Source organism: Myotis yumanensis, unplaced genomic scaffold, assembly GCF_028538775.1.
Source record: "Myotis yumanensis isolate MYYU_CA2020_CCGP unplaced genomic scaffold, mMyoYum1.0.hap1 SCAF_8, whole genome shotgun sequence".
Taxonomy (NCBI): Eukaryota; Metazoa; Chordata; class Mammalia; order Chiroptera; family Vespertilionidae; genus Myotis; species Myotis yumanensis.
The window spans coordinates 49,413,931-49,433,723 of NW_027223759.1; the positions used below are offsets into that span (position 1 = coordinate 49,413,931).

Genomic DNA, 19,793 nt, shown 5'->3' on the forward strand with positions numbered 1-19,793 from the left:
CACACAAAGCCTTTCTGATTTTCATTAAAATTCTCAATTGTAAAAGATTTCTTTTCTTGGAAGAATACTAGAACATTTTGTCATGCAAAGGTTTTCCAGGAAGTGAGAGTGAAAAACATTTTCACAAGATTTCTTTTCTTTTTTGATTGATACATAAGAAAACACTGGAGGGAGAACTTAACATGGAACATACTGAGGACACTTTAGGTGACCCATCTGAATGAAGACAAGTCAGATTCCAATGTTGGTATTATCGGGAGAGTGTTTAGATGCTTCATATTCTCACGTTATAGAAAAGCAATAGATCATATTGGCTAACAGCTCAGTTTTTTTGGTCAGTTTTAGTCACTTAATGGATGTATTGCCAATTCTGTTAATTTTTCTAAACTTCAGATTCTTTATTTGTAATATGTAAAAATCTATAGTATGCATCTGTCTCATAGGTTGTTATAAGATTCAAATGAAATAAATTCATGTTAAGTGCTTGGCATTTCTCCCAATATACTGAGCAACTGAAAAATGTTAATGACTAATTATAGGGAGCACAAGAAGACAAATGCAAAAAGGCATAGCAGTTCATATGGAGAATACTTCATCAACATAAAATTCTAAGTCTCTGACTATATCCCATTTTAGGGAAATTTAAAATAATAATAACAATAATAGCAAATAATGTTTATTGATCATAAGATATGTACCGACACATGAGTGCCTTCATGAATCCTCAAATGTAATCCTCATTGAGGAGTTCCAGTTGCAATAAATATGTATTTATTAGTATTTGATTTCTCAATACATAGGAAAAGAACCTAGTGTTCACCACTTTACTTAATTGTTTCAATGCTGAAACAGTATTATTCCATCAATTGCACAATTTGCAAGTAAAGCTTTTCTATAAGTTGTCAGTTACTGACAAAACCTCAGGGAAAGAATCAGATATATACAACTGCAGGATTATAAATATTTTCAAATTATTTGCCCATCTAAACTGACATTTCTAACTAATTTATCCAGTTAAATAACACTTTGTCAATCTGCTACGTGCTAGGCATTGTACAAAACACTGCAGATTAAAAATAAACTTGAATAGATACAAATATAGTACCCATCTTCATGAAGCTAACGAACTAGTGGGGAGATAGACTATAAACTTATCATGACACAAAATGGCAACTCTAGGACCACTAGTCATTATGTCTTTCCTGATGTTATGAAATAAGAAACATAAAACACCACATACAATAAATTATTTTCCAAAATTTGAGCTAAGTCTAATAAGCCTCTAGATCTATCTTTTTCCAGGGACAGTAGGAGAGAGAAGAACAGATTAAATTACACTAAATGGACATAATCTGTCAAACAAAGAATGTGGAGAATTCTACAGTATAAGTGAACAAGTATCATCAACAAATAAATCACATAAGAAAAAATAAATTAAAATCTCAAGATATTCAATGGAAATCAACAAAGTTCAATATGTAGATCTTATTTGTATTTTTATTGGAACAAACCAACTACAATAGAATGTTTCTGATCAATGAAAGAAAATTGAGCATGATCTGGGTATTGGATAATATTAAGGAATTACTAATTTTGCTGCTGATGATAATGGTGTTGTGATAATGTTTTTTAAAAAGCTTATTCTGTCAGACAGAGAAAGACAAATGCTTTGTCACATGATTTAACTTATATGTGAAATCTAAAGAACAAAACAAATGAACAAACAAAACAGAAACAGATGTAGCCAGATGGGAGGGGTATTGGAGGGCTGGGTAAAAAAGGTGAAAGGACTAAGTACAAATTGGTAGTTACAAAATAGTCATGGGGATGTAAAGTACAGCACAGGAAGTATAGTCAATAATATTGTAATAACTATGGTGCCAGGTGGGTACAAGATTTAAAAAGTGATCACTTTGTAAATTATGTAAATGTCTAACCACTAAGCTGTGTACCTGAAACTAATAGAATATATTATTGAATGTCAACTGTAATTGAAAAATAAGAAAAATGTTTAAAATTTGATTTTAAATCTTTCAGAAAGAAACTTGGATGAATAATATATTATAAATGAAGGGTATGATGTTGTTAATTGTTGAAGCTGAATATTGGGTTCCTGGTGGTTGACTTTATTATTCTCTACTAAAAAAAAAACCCCTGTAACTATAAAGAGAGTAATATGCTGTTTTGAAAGATTAATAAAGTATTTCTCTGAGTCAGAAAAGGTTTTTATGAGGAACTGTTACTTGAGTTGAGATCTGAGGAATGATCATGCTACATAGGGAGAGAAAACAGGGTCAGTGTGGCTGCAGTAAAGAGAGAAAGTCTGAGTCCAAGATGAACACTTCAGGTATTTGTTGCTTAATGCCAGAAATATGACTGTGTTCTTTCTTCCTTATTCACACCTCCCTCCAGAGAAAATGTAAACCTGTTATGAGAAACGTAGTCCCTTTTCCCAGTCTAATTTTGACATTGAATTGTCTGAAATTCAGGCATATGCCCTGATTAACTCTTAAACTTCCAAAAAGGAGTTACTGTTATGATCCTCTCAATTTGCATTGTAAATAGCTGTATCCTTAAGAGTTGGCCCACACATGGGTGTTCATTTAATATTTTTAGCTCAATTTGTTCATTTTGTATTCTAAAATACATCCATATTCAACCCAAATTAGTAGAAAATTGGCATTGACTATATCAACAATAACATTATTATTCTCCCTACTCCATCCATCCATTCCGCACGCAGAAGACTGTCTTTACTGACTTGCTCTTTGGTGTGATTCCATGAATCATTGTCACTGTCAGAAATAGCTCTATGGGAAGTAATTTCTCTATATTAAGAGCATAGTGAAAGATAGTATTCCCGATATCACCAAAGTGTCATCATCATAAAGATACACTTGGGAAATCCTCATCAGATCTTAATAACAGGAAAAAAGTATGCTTATGTATTTTTTTATCTCATGGAAATTTGGACTTGTATAATTTATAACTTATATTTTATGTAATTTTATGTGAGCTAAAATAATTTCTTAAATAATACATTAACTTGACATGCTCAGGTTTTAGCTTCCTTTTTGAGTTAAAAAAGGGAGGCGGGGAGGAAACTAAGATTTGTAGACCTACAGAATCTGCCAGTGGAACTCAGTATGAAATATAACTGGGTTTCACCACTATTTGTGAAATTAGAGGGGATTTGACTGGTACTGAGTGAGATGAATATGATTTCTTTCATATCTATTATGCCTCTTCAGATAGACCACAGCAGAACTTGCCAACCTGAGTGTATTGTGTATGGGTTATTGGTGAGCCTCATCTACTAAATCCCTCAGTGTTAAGGTGGGAGTATTCCAAGCTGTGTGTATGTAATTACATATATATAGGTATTACATAATATATATACTATATAATACATATATATGTAATTAATATATTAAGGTCCTCTCTATAAGATTGACTCTGCTATTTATTTATTTATTTATTTATTTATTTATTTTTTAAAGTAGGTTTTTTGTTTTTGTTTTTAAATATACTTTATTGATTTTTTACAGAGAGGAAGGGAGAGAGATAAAGAGTTAGAAATATCGATGAGAGAGAAACATCGACCAGCTGCCTCCTGCACATCTCCCACGGGGGATGTGCCAGCAACCCAGGTACATGCCCTTGACCGGAATCGAACCTGGGACCTTTCAGTCCGCAGGCCGACGCTCTATCCACTGAGCCAAACCGGTTTCGGCTGACTCTGCTTTTTAAACATCGATAGTTATTTCTATCTAAGAGTAGGTTCACCTATTTATCCCAAGTTAACAAATAGATAAATATTATTCTTTGTGTGTGCCAAATGTGAAAACTCTTGGGAAATCTATGGTGTAATATCATTACCCATTATGAATTTCTTACAGTCTAAATCAAATTACAAAGTTTATGCATGGTCACTAGGAACATCTTGAACTATATTTGTAACACTGAATGTGTAGAAGTTATAATCTTGACATCAAAGTTAGGAGTTGTGAGTGCCTTTTCAATGCAAGGATTCTTTTTAACCCTATGTAGCCACATCAGCAAAGCAGAGGGTATCTAAAACTGTTATTCAAGAGATATGAGAGACAGAAAGAAGTGATTCCTTTATGGAATTATCACATATGTTCTAACAACACAATTTAAAAAAATTATCTATTACTTGATATTCTTCCAGACTTATTTCATTTGCATTGTATTTTTATTTTGTCAAGAGAATTTGCAAAGTTATATTGTTAACATAGTCTCAAGGAAAGAAATTTAAGATGTTAGAGCAGGGGTGGGGAACCTTTTTTCTGCTAAGGACCATTTGGATATTTATAACATCATTTGCGGGTCATACAAAATTATCAACTTAAAAATTAGCCTGCTATATTTTGTCAAACATTTAATTAACTCACTCCTAATGCCGTGGCAGGGCCAGATCAAATAATTTCATGGGCCTTATACCCAGGGGCCAGACATTCCCCATCCCTGTGTTAGAGAAATACTGTTGCTATTCAATAGCATGCTTACCAACTGGATATTTCACAATAATCTTAATCTATACATTGAATTCTTTGTCAAATATGGGTAATACCACTATAATTCTGATTTACTCCTTTTATAGTTGACCTCATGGGATACAATTATTTTGTCAAGTTGCAAGTTATACACATTTCCCAAAAGAAAAAGAAAAAGCTTCTGGAAGTAAAAATCAGCATATTTAAAGAGGTTATAAACCTTCTTATAGTTATAATCTTGGGAAGATGCCATTATTATACTCATCAAATTTCTTTTTAGGCCAAGACCACACAAATAGAAATGAAGAAAAGATCACCAACTTCTATGATCACTTCTTTGGATATGTTGGATGATGCTACTATCAGACATAAAGAAGGTAAAGTAAAAAATATTTAGATAATATTTTTAGTAAAAAATATTTTAGATAAAATATTTAGTAAAAAATACTATGAAAGGTACTATTCATAAGATTCACTTTTAAAGAAATTTTATAATGACTTCGGAATTTTATATGATAACTAAAATTTAAGGAATAACTAGAATATTAGGATAAACAATTTAGAAAAATTCCATAAATATAGTGTTTTAAGATTGGAAAGTGTTAATATATTAAGGTCCTCTCTATATTGACTCTGCTTTTTAAACATACAACCAGTAACTCATTATTATGCCAGTATTAAGGGGCATTATTTTGTAAAGTATATAAATCTAGGAATTATAAATTTTAATGTTCTCAGCTATATTCCATATTTGTTATTTTGACAGATACTCCTATGTTTTTCTTCCACTAGACAGTTTGTCTCATTTTCATTTGTCTTATTCAGCTTCCATGAAAAAATAGAGGAAATTTACTTTTCTCTGCTTATTAGTATAAAATATTCCTCTTTTTTGCTAATTCCAAATCAGAAGTCTAGTTTCAAACCTCTCTTTACTAGTATATGCAAAAGTCATTTCTTATTAGTAATCTTTGGCAATTTTCTAAAGTTTCACTTTACTATTCTTTCATTGCAGAGCATAAAAAATCTCAGAAGAGATGTCCATTGTGTTGGTATAAATTTGCTAAAATTTTTTTGATTTGGAATTGTTCTCCCTGTTGGTTAAAGTTGAAAGAGTTTGTCCATGCGATTATAATGCATCCATTTTCTGATCTTTTTCTCACTATATGCATAATTCTAAACATATGTTTTTTGGCCATGGAATGTTATCCAATGAGTGCAACAACATCCAGTGTTCTCAGCATTGGAAACCTGGTAAGGCTCTTATTCTATGTTACTTTCATTTGCAATTTCAATCTTTTTTAGTTGTCATTATCCCATTATTTTATTTCATAACTTGAATATGTTGCAAATGCATTATATAAGCACAAGATAAAGTATTGTGTTCATGCTTTCCCACTTCACCATCCCCAGCCCTGCTTTGTAAATGTTCTTATCACTGAATAGGTTTATACCTAGAGTTTAAAAATCAGCCATTGAAATTTGGGATTCCTCGCCAGCTGCTTAGCAGTCATGAAATTATTCCTTTCCTCTCCTTTCCCAAGTATACACTCTCTTGGGCATCACATCCCCATAGATCAGAATAGGGTAGAAGTCAAATAGCAGACACACGTTCTTCGCTGACATCTGATTGTGAATCCTGACTACAACTGCACCTGACCCTTTCTGCTCTCACCACCTGTCTTTGCCTTAGTTTGGAGCTTATCCTTTGCAAGGTGTTGTTGGGATTCACCTATCTTTTTCATCCCATACAATGCAAAAGACAAAACAGATTTGTATGAATTTAAAAACAAGTCACATTCAAGCAAATATATAGTGTTTAATTTTTCCCCCTTTTATTAAGTTGTTATTGGTTAGTTGATTGGTGTTCATACAAACAGCCATGTTGCTACTAATTTTGAATTATACATTTACTTGATACCAAAACCATAATTTGGTAGAAATTACTTCTTCCAATATAGTTTTCAAAAGTCAGTTTTCATAGCTTCATCCTGTTTATTTCTGGATCATATATGTACTTCTTTTATTCTTTTGCATGTTGAAAAATTAAATATCTTAACAAATATTCCATATACCAAAAGAAACTATTCAAAATGAAAAGATTTTCTACCCTCCAACATTCTTTTATTTTCTTCCAGATTGGCTTTAAAAAGTAATTGATGATTTTGTATACAGTGTTTAATATTAGATTTTTAAATAAAATGTATGAGTCTGTTGTAATAGACTCCAAAACTAATCAGATATTGACAGAAGAACTGTGAGGATTGTGGCTTTAAAAAGTTAGTTTCTGTGCATGAGGGTTCCAAAGAGCCATTGCAATCATATTCTCATCCATGTGTTTTGTTTTTATTTAGGTTTTTATTGGAATTTTCACAACAGAAATGATTTTTAAAATAATTGCCATGCATCCATATGGGTATTTCCAAGTAGGCTGGAATATTTATGATAGCATAATTGTGTTCCTTGGTTTAGCAGAAATTTTTCTAGCGAATGTTCTTGGACTGGATGTTTTTCGATCATTCAGGGCGGTAAGTAGAATCCAAGACCTAGATTTTATTTTATGAAAATTTATCTCAGTTTTCTCAAACATAAAATGAAAGAATAGTAATAGAAATACCATTGGGACATTTGGAGTATTACATGAGTTAATACTGCCCCGGGAAAAAGTATGCAGTCTCTAATGCTATTATTTAACCAAAGCATTAAAAAAAAAATAAGCCATATATTTCGCAAATTTGAGATGTAGTTCTAGGAAGCAGGGCCAGGGGTCCTGGGCCAGTTTTAAGGAGCAAGGTAATGAAGGGCCCCAGAAGCTGAATGTCTATGTGTAACTAAGGAATTGGAACCAGTTATTTTTAAATGCAGGGCAGAAAACGTTATATAACAGCAGTCAGGCCAGCACAATGTTGTTATAAAAATTACTGCCAGAATCAGTATGTCCGCAAAGAAGGTTGATGGTAAGAATAAGAAAACTAGATAAGATAATAATGTTATTAGAATGATATTTATGAAAATATTAAGCATTTGATAAGTAATATATTGTCACATTCTGGCAATAAGTTGAAGGAATGAAGCAGGAATCAAGAGCAACCTGTTTTAATCCTTGTCCATAAGCTTTTCTAATGACTGAATGACTGAGAGAAATATGTACAAGATGTAGTTATCAAGTTTATGTTAGAAACAAGACTGGGAAATGCAGAAAATGTGATCAAAGATTGGATCAAAATATCTGAAAGGCTAGTAACAGAATGAATAAAAGATGATTAAGTTTTATTTGGATAAATGTAAAGTCCTACTCTTGAATCCAGAAAGCCAAATATATACTAGGAAAGTTAAGGACAGTAGATAATGCACATAAAAATGATGTGTGGATTTTAGATGACCAAGTTCATTTATGTGGCTAAAATGTTAAGGTAATCTGTGCTATACCAATTAAAAAAGCATTAGTAAAAAGAAGGAAAATATTCAAACTAAACCTGGAATGTTGTGTTTGGTCTTTAATGTATTTTTTTTTAAAGGAAAACACACAATAGAACCTTTAATGGAATTCAGTGGAAAATAACAGGTTTTTTTCCCATATCATCTACATGTCAGAATGTGGGAAAATGCCCCATACAGTGTGAAAAGCAACACAGAAGGGACAGTTGCCCTACCAGATATTAAAACATATAGCTAGAGTAATTGTAACATAATATTGAATGGGCATTGACAGATCAATATGTATGAATTGTGTGTAAAAAGTTATAGAATATGTATGCTTTATATTAGAATTGTCCATAAAATGAATTGTTAGTGGTTAATATTAAAATGTTCAAAACTGAATATTACATTAAATACTATATATTTGAATATGTATAATGCTGATACAGATTTTAAATGTATATCATAATGAATAATAACCAAGTTTTTTGGATTTTGTTTCTTATTCCTGTGTTTTACATTGCTCTATTAGTTGCGAATTTTCAAGTTGGGGAAATACTGGCCAACATTTGAGATTCTGAAGCTGACTCTTATAAAGTCACTGGGGGCCCTGAAAGACTTGACCCTGCTGTTGTCCACATTCCTGTTCTTTTCTGCTGTGGTCGGCACAAAGCTGTTTGGTTGGAGTTACAAAGCATATGTCTACAACTTAGACAAAGACTGTCAACTTCCACGCTGGCACATGGGTGACTTCTTCCACTCCTTTCTGAATGTGTTCCGGATTCTCTGTGGAGAGTGGGTAGAGACTCTATGGGATTGCTTTGACACAGCAGGCCAATTCAGTTGTGTTCCTTTTTACATGATGGTCATTTTAATTGGAAACCTTTTGGTAAGTAACCCATGGTTTAAAATTTTCCTTAGGAAGCTGATGTAGTATAGTCTAATATTTTAATTCATGGACTCCAGTGGTCTATAACTGTACTGCCCAATGTGGTGCCCCCTAGCCACATGTGGCTACTGGTCAGTTGAAATATGAGTGGTCTAATTTGAGCTATGCCCCAAGTGTAAAACTATCCACTGGATTTTAAGTCTTACCCAAAAAAGTAGGTAAGTTACTTTATTAGTAACTAGGGGCCTGGTGCACGAATTCTTACACCTTGAAAGTAACTGTGGGCCATGAGGCTGTAGTGGGCACAGGGGCAGGTCTCAGCCCTCCTCCGTGCCCCCACCCAGCCCCTCCCTTTGCGGTCCCCAGCCCCTTGTCTGCCAGCAGCCCCACCCCCGCCTCCACAGCTCCCATGGTTTGATGGCTCCAGCCCTGCTCGCGCCTATTGATGGCACAGAGCGATTGGGGCTAATACCAGCAGCAGGTGCAAGCAGGGCAGCACCATCAGTGGGTGCAAGCAGCAGCTCTGGCACCAGCTGCAGGTGAGAGGGGGTCGGCACCAGCAGTGGGTGAGAGCAGCAGGTGCGAGTAGCAGCTGCCAACCCTGAACACCCCTCAGGAGCAAGGGTAGGTAGAGAAGCCCTGAAGGGCAATTGAGCCAGCAGCAGCCACTCGCACCCGCTGATGGTGCCAAATGATCAGGACCAGTGTTGGGCACAGGCAGTGGGTGCGGGCGGGGCCAGCACCGGCAGCAGGTATAAGTGCCAGGCAGGACTGCGGCGCACATGAGCAAAGAATTTTCAGTAACCACCAGAGGCTTGCCCCTATGACAGCGATTGGTGCCTTGTCTTAGTCTGGTGCCCCTGCTCACCTGCTCTACCATCCTGCTGCGACTGACGCCCCCCATGTTCTGCAAGCGCGCCATGGTGGTCAGTGCATGTCATAGCGACCGGTTGTTCGGTTGTTCCACCATTCGGTCTATTTGCATATTAGGGTCATATATAGACATATATATGATTTTTATTGAATTGCATTTTAAAATGATATTTTTATATATTTTGTTAAATTAAATGTTAGTATATTAATTTTAACTCTTTTTGTTTATGCTTTGAATGTGGCTACTGAAAAATGTGACGTGCATCATATTTCTATTGGATAGCAGTGGTTTATAACCTTGCTACTCAAAGTAGCATTGGCATCATGTGGGGGATAGTTATCAAAGCAGACTCTCAGAACCCATCCAGACCTATGGGAGCAGAATCTATAGTTTAACAATATCCACAGGTGATTTGTATGCACATTAGATTTTAAGAACCACTTATGCATAACACTAATTGTCAAACATGAATGTACGTTGGAATTACTTGTAGAATTAATAAAAATATAATGCCTTGGATCCATTCCCAAAGATCCTGATTTTATTGATACATGGACATCAGGATTTTTTAGGAATCTTTATTTGATTAAATTGTGCAGCAAAATTTGAAAACCAATGTTCTATAAAACTGTTATGCATTAATTACCTAAGAGAGAAAGCTTTCACCTTTAAATATCCAGTCATTGACATGGTGCTACATGAATTGAGTAAGTAGCTTTTACTTTTTCTAAGATAAAGGAATGGCTTATAAAAGAAAAATTTATTACGGGAGAAAAATAGGACTCAAATATTTGCTTTTTCCTCATAGATAGAGATTAAGTACATTTCCCAAAAGACTAAAAAAATAATAATAACATGATAAGTTAGACCCCACTGTTTTGTTTTATATATATTACTTCACCTTTCATCTCTTAACCCAAAAGCAATAAATATATGGTTTGACTTTCATTATAACACTGTGACTGAAAAAAAGTAACCCTAAGATTATAATATAATTTATGTTTTTTCCCCTTCCTTCTTTATTACTCCTCAAATTAGGAGAGGTCATGAATCCTCCATAGCTTTGGTCATTTACACATCCTGTTTTTCGTTTTTAATCCTTCAAATGACCAGGCTATTTTAAGTTCAGTGCACACTTGAACAAAGCAGAAGCACTCTACAGTGTAAAAGTTCTTCATTTGTCCCAAAGTTCCAGTGTATTTTGAATTTTATTTTCATATGTGACATTCCTAGTACATATACATATATGTATGCATGTATATGTGTGTGTGGGTAATTGTGTGTGTGTGTATGTGTGTATCCATGATATAAAAAATTTCAGATTGTAAGCTCTTAAACATATAATTGTTGTAGCATAATTTTCCTTGTCCAAATTCTGGCACAAAATCTCTTCTTTTATTTATTCTACAATTAATTCATTTTCAACATGTATTTGTTTATCACTAAGGTTGTGCTTCACATTGTGCTCATTGTCTACTTAAGAGAAAATGTGGTTCCTGCTCTTATGAAGCTTATAGTCATGAAATTCTTACCTAACACCCTTTTCTTATTTGTCACCATGCCTAATACTTAACCAAACGAAGAGGGGAGGTGGCAGGGAAAAAGAAACAACCAACTACCTTAAATTATATTTGGTCTTGCTCTTTTACATCCTGAACTTATTGTCCTTTGAGAATGACAGAGAGGCTAATAGAGAAGTTCCTATAAGGGTTATTGAGCTTGTCAAGGGAGGCACTCGTGTGAGAAAAATCACATGAATCTCAGGGGATATTGGCATTTGATCTTGTATTTTCAGTTATGTGTTGTTTTTCATTTTCAGTTTGCCCTCAGAGACTCTGTCATTGGAGGTTCTAGAATATATTATCAGTTGTTCAGATATTATCACCTGTAAGAAATTTCCAATTTTGAGCCATCCACATTTTATCGCTCCACCAAAATATTGCAAAGATTATGATTATCTATGTGATGGCAATATTTGCAGTAATATTTTAATTTTCCATATGAGTCTTACTTGAACTTTATTCATATATATATATATATATATATATATATATATATAGATAGATAGATATATGGAGATATGTGAAGATATAGGTACAAGCAGTCCATTAGGACTGAACACTATATGGTGGGCAGTTCATGTTTTCTCAGGTGTGTAAATGCATGAGAAGGACAGTAATTAGAGTATCTGAGAACTTCATCTCTTCACATAGATACAGAATTCTGAGAGAAGTTTTAACAAATGAGTGTTTGGAGGTCTTCATAGACTTGTTTTATTTTATATACACACTAGAGGCCCAGTGCACGAAATTCGTGCAGCGGGGGGTGTCCTTCAGCCTGGTCTGCACCCTCTCCAATCTGGGACCCCTTGGGGGATGTCTGACTGCCGGCAGTTGGACATCCCTCTCACAATCAGGGACCACTGTCTCCTAACCACTTGCCTGCCTGCCTGCCTGATTGCCTCTAATTGCCTCTGCCTGCCTGCCTGGTCACCCCTAACAACCTCTGCCTGCCTGCCTGATTGCCCCCAACTGCCCTCCCTTGCCAGCCTGATCGCTCCCAACTGCCTTCCCCTGCTGGCCTGATCTTGCCCCTAACTGCTTGCTCCTGTGCCGGCCTGATTGCTCCTAACTGCTTGCTCCCCTGCCAGCCTGATCACCCCTAACTGCCTCTGCCTCAGCCCCTGCCACTGTGGCTTTGTCCAGAAGGAAGTCAGACATCCGGAAGATGTCCAGTTGACCCGGTCTCATTAGCATATTACCCTTTTATTAGTATAGATTAATTGTCAGTATACTTTTTTAAGAGTAGATCTTAATGTTTGAAAAAATCAGAAACACTGGCAGAAAAACGTTATGTAAGTTTATATACAGTAGTTCCTTCAATAATGTCATTCACATAATGTTGTTTCAGCCACCCACCCATGACCCTGAAGTAGAATAAGCAGATTGGAAAATAATTTTCTTGTTTTTATTAATGTTTTTTACATGTGTGTATAGCTCACATTTATTTTATTGTTTACTGGTAGAAATGTTTTGGATCTTTACTTAGAAGTTTGGTGATGTTTTGTGACCAGAAATATGCTGTAAGAACTTAGCTCTTATTTATACCTATTAGCCTATGTTAACATTGGTTTTATGTTATTTTACTTAAAGTCACAGTTTTCAAGGTCCTATGAATGATGTTAAATGCGGACTTACTACATATACATATTCTTACACATGATGCATGCCATTTGAACTTTGTGCTCTAAAATAATATGTAAAGCGTAAAATGAACTAACTCTTAAGCTCTTATATCTGAAGATAGAAGAGGAGACTTCCATAACAGACAATTATGTTCAAATTATTACTTTAAGTCTAAGAGAATAATTGATGTTAACCTTCAACACTAGAATCCAAAAACAGCACCTATACCTTATAACTATAAACAAGATAAAAATCTGATTCTCTGGAAACTGAAGATACATAGATCATATTTCTTAGTGATAGTAAAATCAAAATATATATAGAGTTTGAATAACTTGCAAGTATTATTAATAATAATTTTTCTATTATTTCTCTTATTTGGCCAAAATTATTACTAAAAGTAATTGATTAACTTATCCAATCCCTATGCTTGCATGGGTCCAGAAATATTAGATGTGGGCCACTGAACCAGGAGTAGATGCCTCCCAGTGAGATTCCTTATGGGTTTGCAGAGTCCAAGAAGATATCATTCCACATCTGGGCTAGAACTGAAGTCAGCCACTTTGAGTAGCAATTCATTTTCTCACCTTGCCAGAGGGAGCTTGGCTCAGTAAAAGAAAACAAGCTTTGAAATAAAACAGACTTGAATTCAATCTGTGTGACCTTTGATATTTAACATCTATAAAACTTGCCTGTTTTCCTCTAGAAAAGAGAAACAAATATTTCATAGACTGTTGTGACCTTCAGTTGAGTTCTAGCTATACAAATCTCTAGCACAGCACCTGACCCATTCTAGATGAGTAAGAACTGAATAGTATTGTAGTTAATACTACAAATCTCAGGTGGAAAAATGAGATTCACTTAACTTCATTTACTTCTTCTTTTAGATACTTTACCTGTTTGTGGCTTTGGTGCTCTCCTTTAGCTCATGCAATGCTGCAACGCATGCAGAGAGTGAAGAAGCCAAAAATCTCCAGTGTGCAATGGCAAGAGTTAAAAAAGGGATATGCTATGTGCTTTCTAAAATATTATGTAAAAGACTAAATGTTCCCAAGGACACAGTGGACAATGTAAATGACACACATGTTAAAGAGAATATTTCTGGCCATGCTCTTTCTGAATTGAGCAACGCTGAAGATGTCCTCAAGGACAAGGGGAAAAGCAGTGGCACAGAGAAAACCACAGTGACTGAAAATGAGAGTGAGTCACTTATCCCCAGTCCTAGTGCCTCCGAAACTGTACCAATTGCTTCCGGAGAATCTGATATAGAAAATCTGGATAATAAGGAGATTCAGAGCAAGTCAGGTTATGGCAGCAGCAAAGAGGTAAGATATTTCAATATCTTTATTGCTTATTATTAATTTAGGGCATTGTTGATATGAAGGTGAATCAGCACTGAAGTTCCAGAGTTACATTGCCCATTCAATCCTAGCAATAGCACTCTTTACTCCTGATCTTATGATCCTGATCAAGCTGCTTAAACTTTATAAACTTCAGTTTATGGATGAGTATAAAATTGTATCTATTTCTAATAGAAAGAAAGATTTCCCAGCCAGACTGGCTCAGTGGTTGAGCGTTGACCTATGAACCAAAAGGTCACTGTTCTATTCCCAGGTCCCGGTCCATGCAGGTGTTGCAGACTTGATCCCTAGTGTGGGGCATGCAGGAGGCAGCCAATCAATGATTCTCTCTCATCATTGATGTTTCTATCTCTCTCCCTCTCTCTTCCTCACTGAAATCAATAAAATATATTAAAAAAGAAAAAATAATAAAAGATAGAAAGATTAAGAACAGTAGTGCATATAACAATGCCCATAATATAGTAAGCACTTCACAAAAATTGGATAATATCATGATAAAATAATATATATATTAATAAACAGGCAGTGTGGGGTGATGTTAAGCATACTGAAGAAAACTAAATTTTCAAAATCAATTTGTACTACTGGAGAAATCATTAAACTCTTCTAGGCATCTTTAAATTGTGAGATTGGACTACAACACGCTAAGATACATTTTTGCTTGCTAAAATTGTAAGATTCTTGTCAGTTCATTTCTGCAACATATTTTATAACATATGTAATTAAATTGGACTGATGAATAGAGAGAAACCAACGGTTTGATTTGGGAACAGTTGTAGCTTTATAAACTCCTGGACCAAAAAAAAGGGGGGGGAAACTTTAAAAGAAGGGTAGATATTGCTGTTCACTTGCTTTTCACATGTGTACATACATCGTACTGGATACAGTTTTACTGTCTTCATTTGAAAGCAGCATAATGTCTTAGCAGGAGATACAGTTTAATAGAAAGCTACAATCTACCTAGATCACAATGGCACTGTGGGCTTTTTGCATTGAAACTCACGAAGAACTCCTCTCAGATTACTCATAGACACCAGGGAGAGAGAGGCAACGGATGTCTCTTTACAGGGCCCCAAACTCTCCAGCACCATCTTATCTTCCAAACCTCTTCTGGCTTGGCAGCCACTATGGGCAATAACTTCTGAAACTGGCCTTATAGAAGGGGTTGAATTTCAATTATTCAGAGGGTTTCTAGCTTTTAGTAAAGGCATCTTTGTTTTAAAGAAACTTTCGCTCTTTAGCATACTCAATCTCAGATTCCCTTTTTATTTTTATTTTTATTGATTTCATCGAGGAAGGGAGAGGGAGAGAGAGAGATGAAAACATCAAAGATGAGATAAAATCATTGATCGGCTGCTTCTTGCATGCCCCACCCTGGGGATCAAGCCCACAACCCAGGCATGTGCCCTGACTGGGTATTGAATCGTGACCTCCTGGTTCATAGGTCAATGCTCAAGCACTGAGCCAAGCCGGCTGGGCTCATAGATTCCTTTTTTTTAAGTATGCTTTTATTTATTTCAGAGAGAAGAAGGGAGAGGGAGAGAGGGAGATAGAAACATCAATGATGAGAGAGAATCACTGATCAGCTGCCTCCTGCATGCCCCCTAGTGGGGATCAAGCCCGAAAAACCTGCATGGGCCTTGACCTCCTGGTTCATGGGTCAATGTTCAACCACTAAACCACACCAGCCAGGCTCAGGTTCTTCTTCTTTTTTAAAAAAAATAATATCATTATGAGAACCAGAGAAAATTCCTCTCCAGCACAATTCTATATCTTTACTTAAGACTTTGACTATCATCCATCTCTGTAAAATTTCTATTTATCACAGCACATCATATAAAGATGTTCTTGGAAACTCCTTTCCAAATCTCATTAAAAAGTCCATGAAATAAAAAGTAAAGGAAGGAATAAATGAAATATAATTGGATATGTTGAGGTTGCAGAAGTTTGTAACTTATGCTGCATACTTATTTGGATCTATTGATTGGTTAGCTACTCATAGATTTGTTCACATATTTGTATGTTTTTAGTTACATATTTAATTTAATTAGACACTTTCCAGATTACATAGCTCATGAGTACCTAGGATGTTGATATACCAGGTGCCAAAGAATAAAATATAAAAATCCCATGTGGTAATTCAGAGATATATACTCTCATTTCTTTGGTATTTAAACTTTCAGCCTTTTACATTACAAATATGTAACTAAATTTTATAACAATAACATCAAACTTTAAATTGGGTTTTATAACTTTTCACTATGTAGCAATATATCATGGCTATTTTTTCATGCCATTAAATCTTCTACTAAAATAAGTTATATATAATTTTGAATCTTAATTGATTTATTTGTAAATTTAAAATAATACATACTAAAAGGAGTTTGGAAAAAATCACATCAAAGTGTGTAGGTGCAATGGTTTTAAGAACTCTAAAAAAAATAAATAAAATATTAATTTGTTTGTTGTCTTCATCTAAATCAGTGCATGGCTATAGCCTTTAGTTAATCAGAAATAAAGGAAATTTAAGAGAAATTAAATTATAAAAATGATTTATTTAAGAGGAATATTCAGTTGGACATATTTTTTAAATTGAGCACCAGACTGTCTTACTGACAATTGCCATTAAGGTTTAAGCAAACAAAGCTTCCTGATTATATTGATTAACATTTTTTGTGCATAAGAGGAAGAAGTAGGACAAAATATTTATAATTTCCTTTTTTACACAATCTACTAGAGCTTTCCTTAATTTTTAAGAAACGATTGATTTTCTTCCACATGTTTTAAACACGTATTTTAATTTTTAAAATTAGAAAATGATTTGATATGCTATTAACTTTGGGATCTTGGTCATTTTAAAAGATGATATGTTGTATGTCCACTTTTCAGTCAGGTGCAAGAAAGCACTGTGGGAAAATCATTTTCAGTAGAGGACAAGCATGGCACGTGCATTGTTACCACATGTACAAAGTCATGACTGTCTTATCCTAGCCAGTCTTGGGCTTCAGTCAAGAATAGAGTGGGGGGAAATGTCAATCTCTGCAACTAGCCTCTTTACATAGTCCTGGTACCACTTTCCCAGGTCTATTATTGACCCTATTCCTTGTGCCATTTCGTCATTTTGCTTCAGGATAACCTCCATCAGTCTCACTGTATGATGACATACATAAGAATGTCTGGACTGGATTTTATAGTAAATACTTAGTACACCCTTGTCTGCTCATCTTTAGCATCAAGGGGTGATTTATTCTGATGTTATTCATCTAATTGAAATAGCATACTGGAAAATTTGTGAATAACTTCAAGAAAACTTTGGAACTCAAATCCTTTTGGAAATTGGAGATAGCCTATACATCATTTGGGAGAACAGTGTTATTAACTAAATGTCAATTTTAATGTAAAATGCATTTTATCTTTTTTTTTCTTTTTGAAGTGGTGAAGGAAAAAATAAAATAAAAAATAAAAGTCAATTAAATTCTAAAAATTATTTTATCTTAAATTAATTTTTAAAATAATTTTAACACCATCAATCACAGAGATATATACACATTTTAATATTAATCATGAACTTGGCCTAAAATCTTTTAAACCTGATAATGGTATTCATGTGCATAATTTTCTTATTTCTTTCTTTCTTTCTTTCTTTATTTATTTTATTTTTCACTAAAAGTATTACAAAGGGTATTACATAAGTGTCCTTTTTTCCCCCCCACCCTTGACAAACCCCTGCCCTCCCTTACCCCCCAGTGTCTTATGTCCATTAGTTATGCTTATATGGATGCATACAAGTCCTTCGGTTGATCTCTTGCTCCCCTCCCTCCTGTCCCCCACCCCTCCCTGGCCTTCCCACTGCAGTTTGACAATCAGTTTGAGGCAGCTCTGCCTCTGTATCTATTATTGTTCAAAAGATTGTAATGGTCTTTATTATCCATGAATGAGTGAGATCATGTGGTGTTTTTCCTTCATTGACTGGCTTGTTTCACTTAGCATAATGCTCTTCAGTTCCATCCATGCTGTTGCAAAAGGTAAGAGTTCCTTCTTTTTTACAGCAGCATAATATTCCATCGTGTAGATGTACCACAGTTTTCTAATCCATTCATCTACTGATGGGCACTTAGGCTGTTTCCAGATCTTAGCTATGGTGAATTGTGCTGCTATGAACATCTGGGTACATATATCCTTTCTGATTGGTGTTTCTGGTTTCTTGGGATATATTCCTAGGAGTGGGATCACAGGGTCAAATGGGAGTTCCATTTCCAATTTTTTGAGGAACCTCCATACTGCCTTCCATAGTGGCTGCACCAGTCTACATTCCCACCAGCAGTGCACAAGTGTTCCTTTTTCTCCACATCCTCTCCAGCACTTGTCGTTTGTTGATTTGTTGATGATGGCCCTTCTGACAGGTGTGAGATGGTACCTCATTGTTGTTTTAATTTGCATCTCTCGGATGATTAGTGACTTTGAGCATGTTTTCATATGTCTCTTGGCTTTCTGAATGTCCTCTTTTGAAAGGTGTCTATTTAGATCCTTTGCCCATTTTTTGATTGGATTGTTTATCTTTTTGTTAAGTTGTATGAGTTCCCTATAAATTTTGGAGATTAAGCCCTTATCAGATATGACGTTGGCAAATATGTTTTCCCACGAGGTGGGTTTTCTTGTTGTTTTGTTGATGGTTTCTTTTGCTGTGCAGAAGCTTTTTATTTTGATGTAGTCCCATTTGTTCATTTTCTCTTTAGTTTCAACTGCCCTAGGAGCTGTATCAGTGAAGAAATTGCTTTGGCATATGTCTGAGATTTTGTTGCCTTTGTATTCTTCTAGAATTTTTATGGTTTCCTGTCGTACATTTAAGTCCTTTATCCATTTTGAGTTTATTCTTGTGTATGGTGTAAGTTGGTGGTCTAGTTTCATTTTCTTGCATATATCTGTCCAATTTTCCCAACACCATTTATTGAAGAGACTATCTTGGCTCCATTGTATATTCATGCCTCCTTTGTCAAAAATTAATTGAGCATATTGGTTCGGGCTAATTTCTGGACTCTCTATTCTATTCCACTGATCTATGTGTCTGTTCTTGTGCCAGTACCAGGCAGTTTTGAGAACAGTGGCTTTGTAATACAGCTTGATATCTGGCATTGAGATCCCACCTACTTTGTTTTTTCTCAGAATCGCTGCAGCTATTCGGGGTCTTTTTTTATTCCAGATGAATTTTTGGAGAGTTCGTTCTAGATCTTTGAAGAAGGCCATTGGTATTTTAATGGGAAGTGCGTTGAATGTATAGATTGCTTTGGGTAGTATGGACATTTTAATGATGTTGATTCTACCAATCCAAGAACATGGTATGTTCTTCCATCTCTTTATGTCTTCCTCTATCTCTTTTTTCAACGTCCTGTAGTTTTCTGAGTAGAGGTCTTTAACCTCTTTAGTTAAGTTTATTCCTAGGTATCTTAATTTTTTTGGTGCGATGGTAAATGGGATTGTTTTTATAATCTCTCTTTCTGAAAGTTCACTATTGGTGTATAGAAATGCCTCAGATTTCTTGGGGTTAATTTT

General features: G+C 35.0%; 1 protein-coding gene across 1 annotated transcript in view; it reads left to right on the forward strand.

Annotated features, from left to right (window-relative positions):
- The window catches only part of SCN7A (sodium voltage-gated channel alpha subunit 7), a 90,323-nt gene that overhangs the window by 44,278 nt on the left and 26,252 nt on the right, over window positions 1-19,793 (forward strand). Inside the window, exons 11-15 of the mRNA XM_070422816.1 lie at window positions 4,798-4,894; window positions 5,530-5,768; window positions 6,869-7,042; window positions 8,467-8,823; window positions 13,770-14,207. Coding sequence (XP_070278917.1) covers window positions 4,798-4,894; window positions 5,530-5,768; window positions 6,869-7,042; window positions 8,467-8,823; window positions 13,770-14,207 — 1,305 coding nt within the window. The remainder of the gene's footprint in view (window positions 1-4,797; window positions 4,895-5,529; window positions 5,769-6,868; window positions 7,043-8,466; window positions 8,824-13,769; window positions 14,208-19,793) is intronic.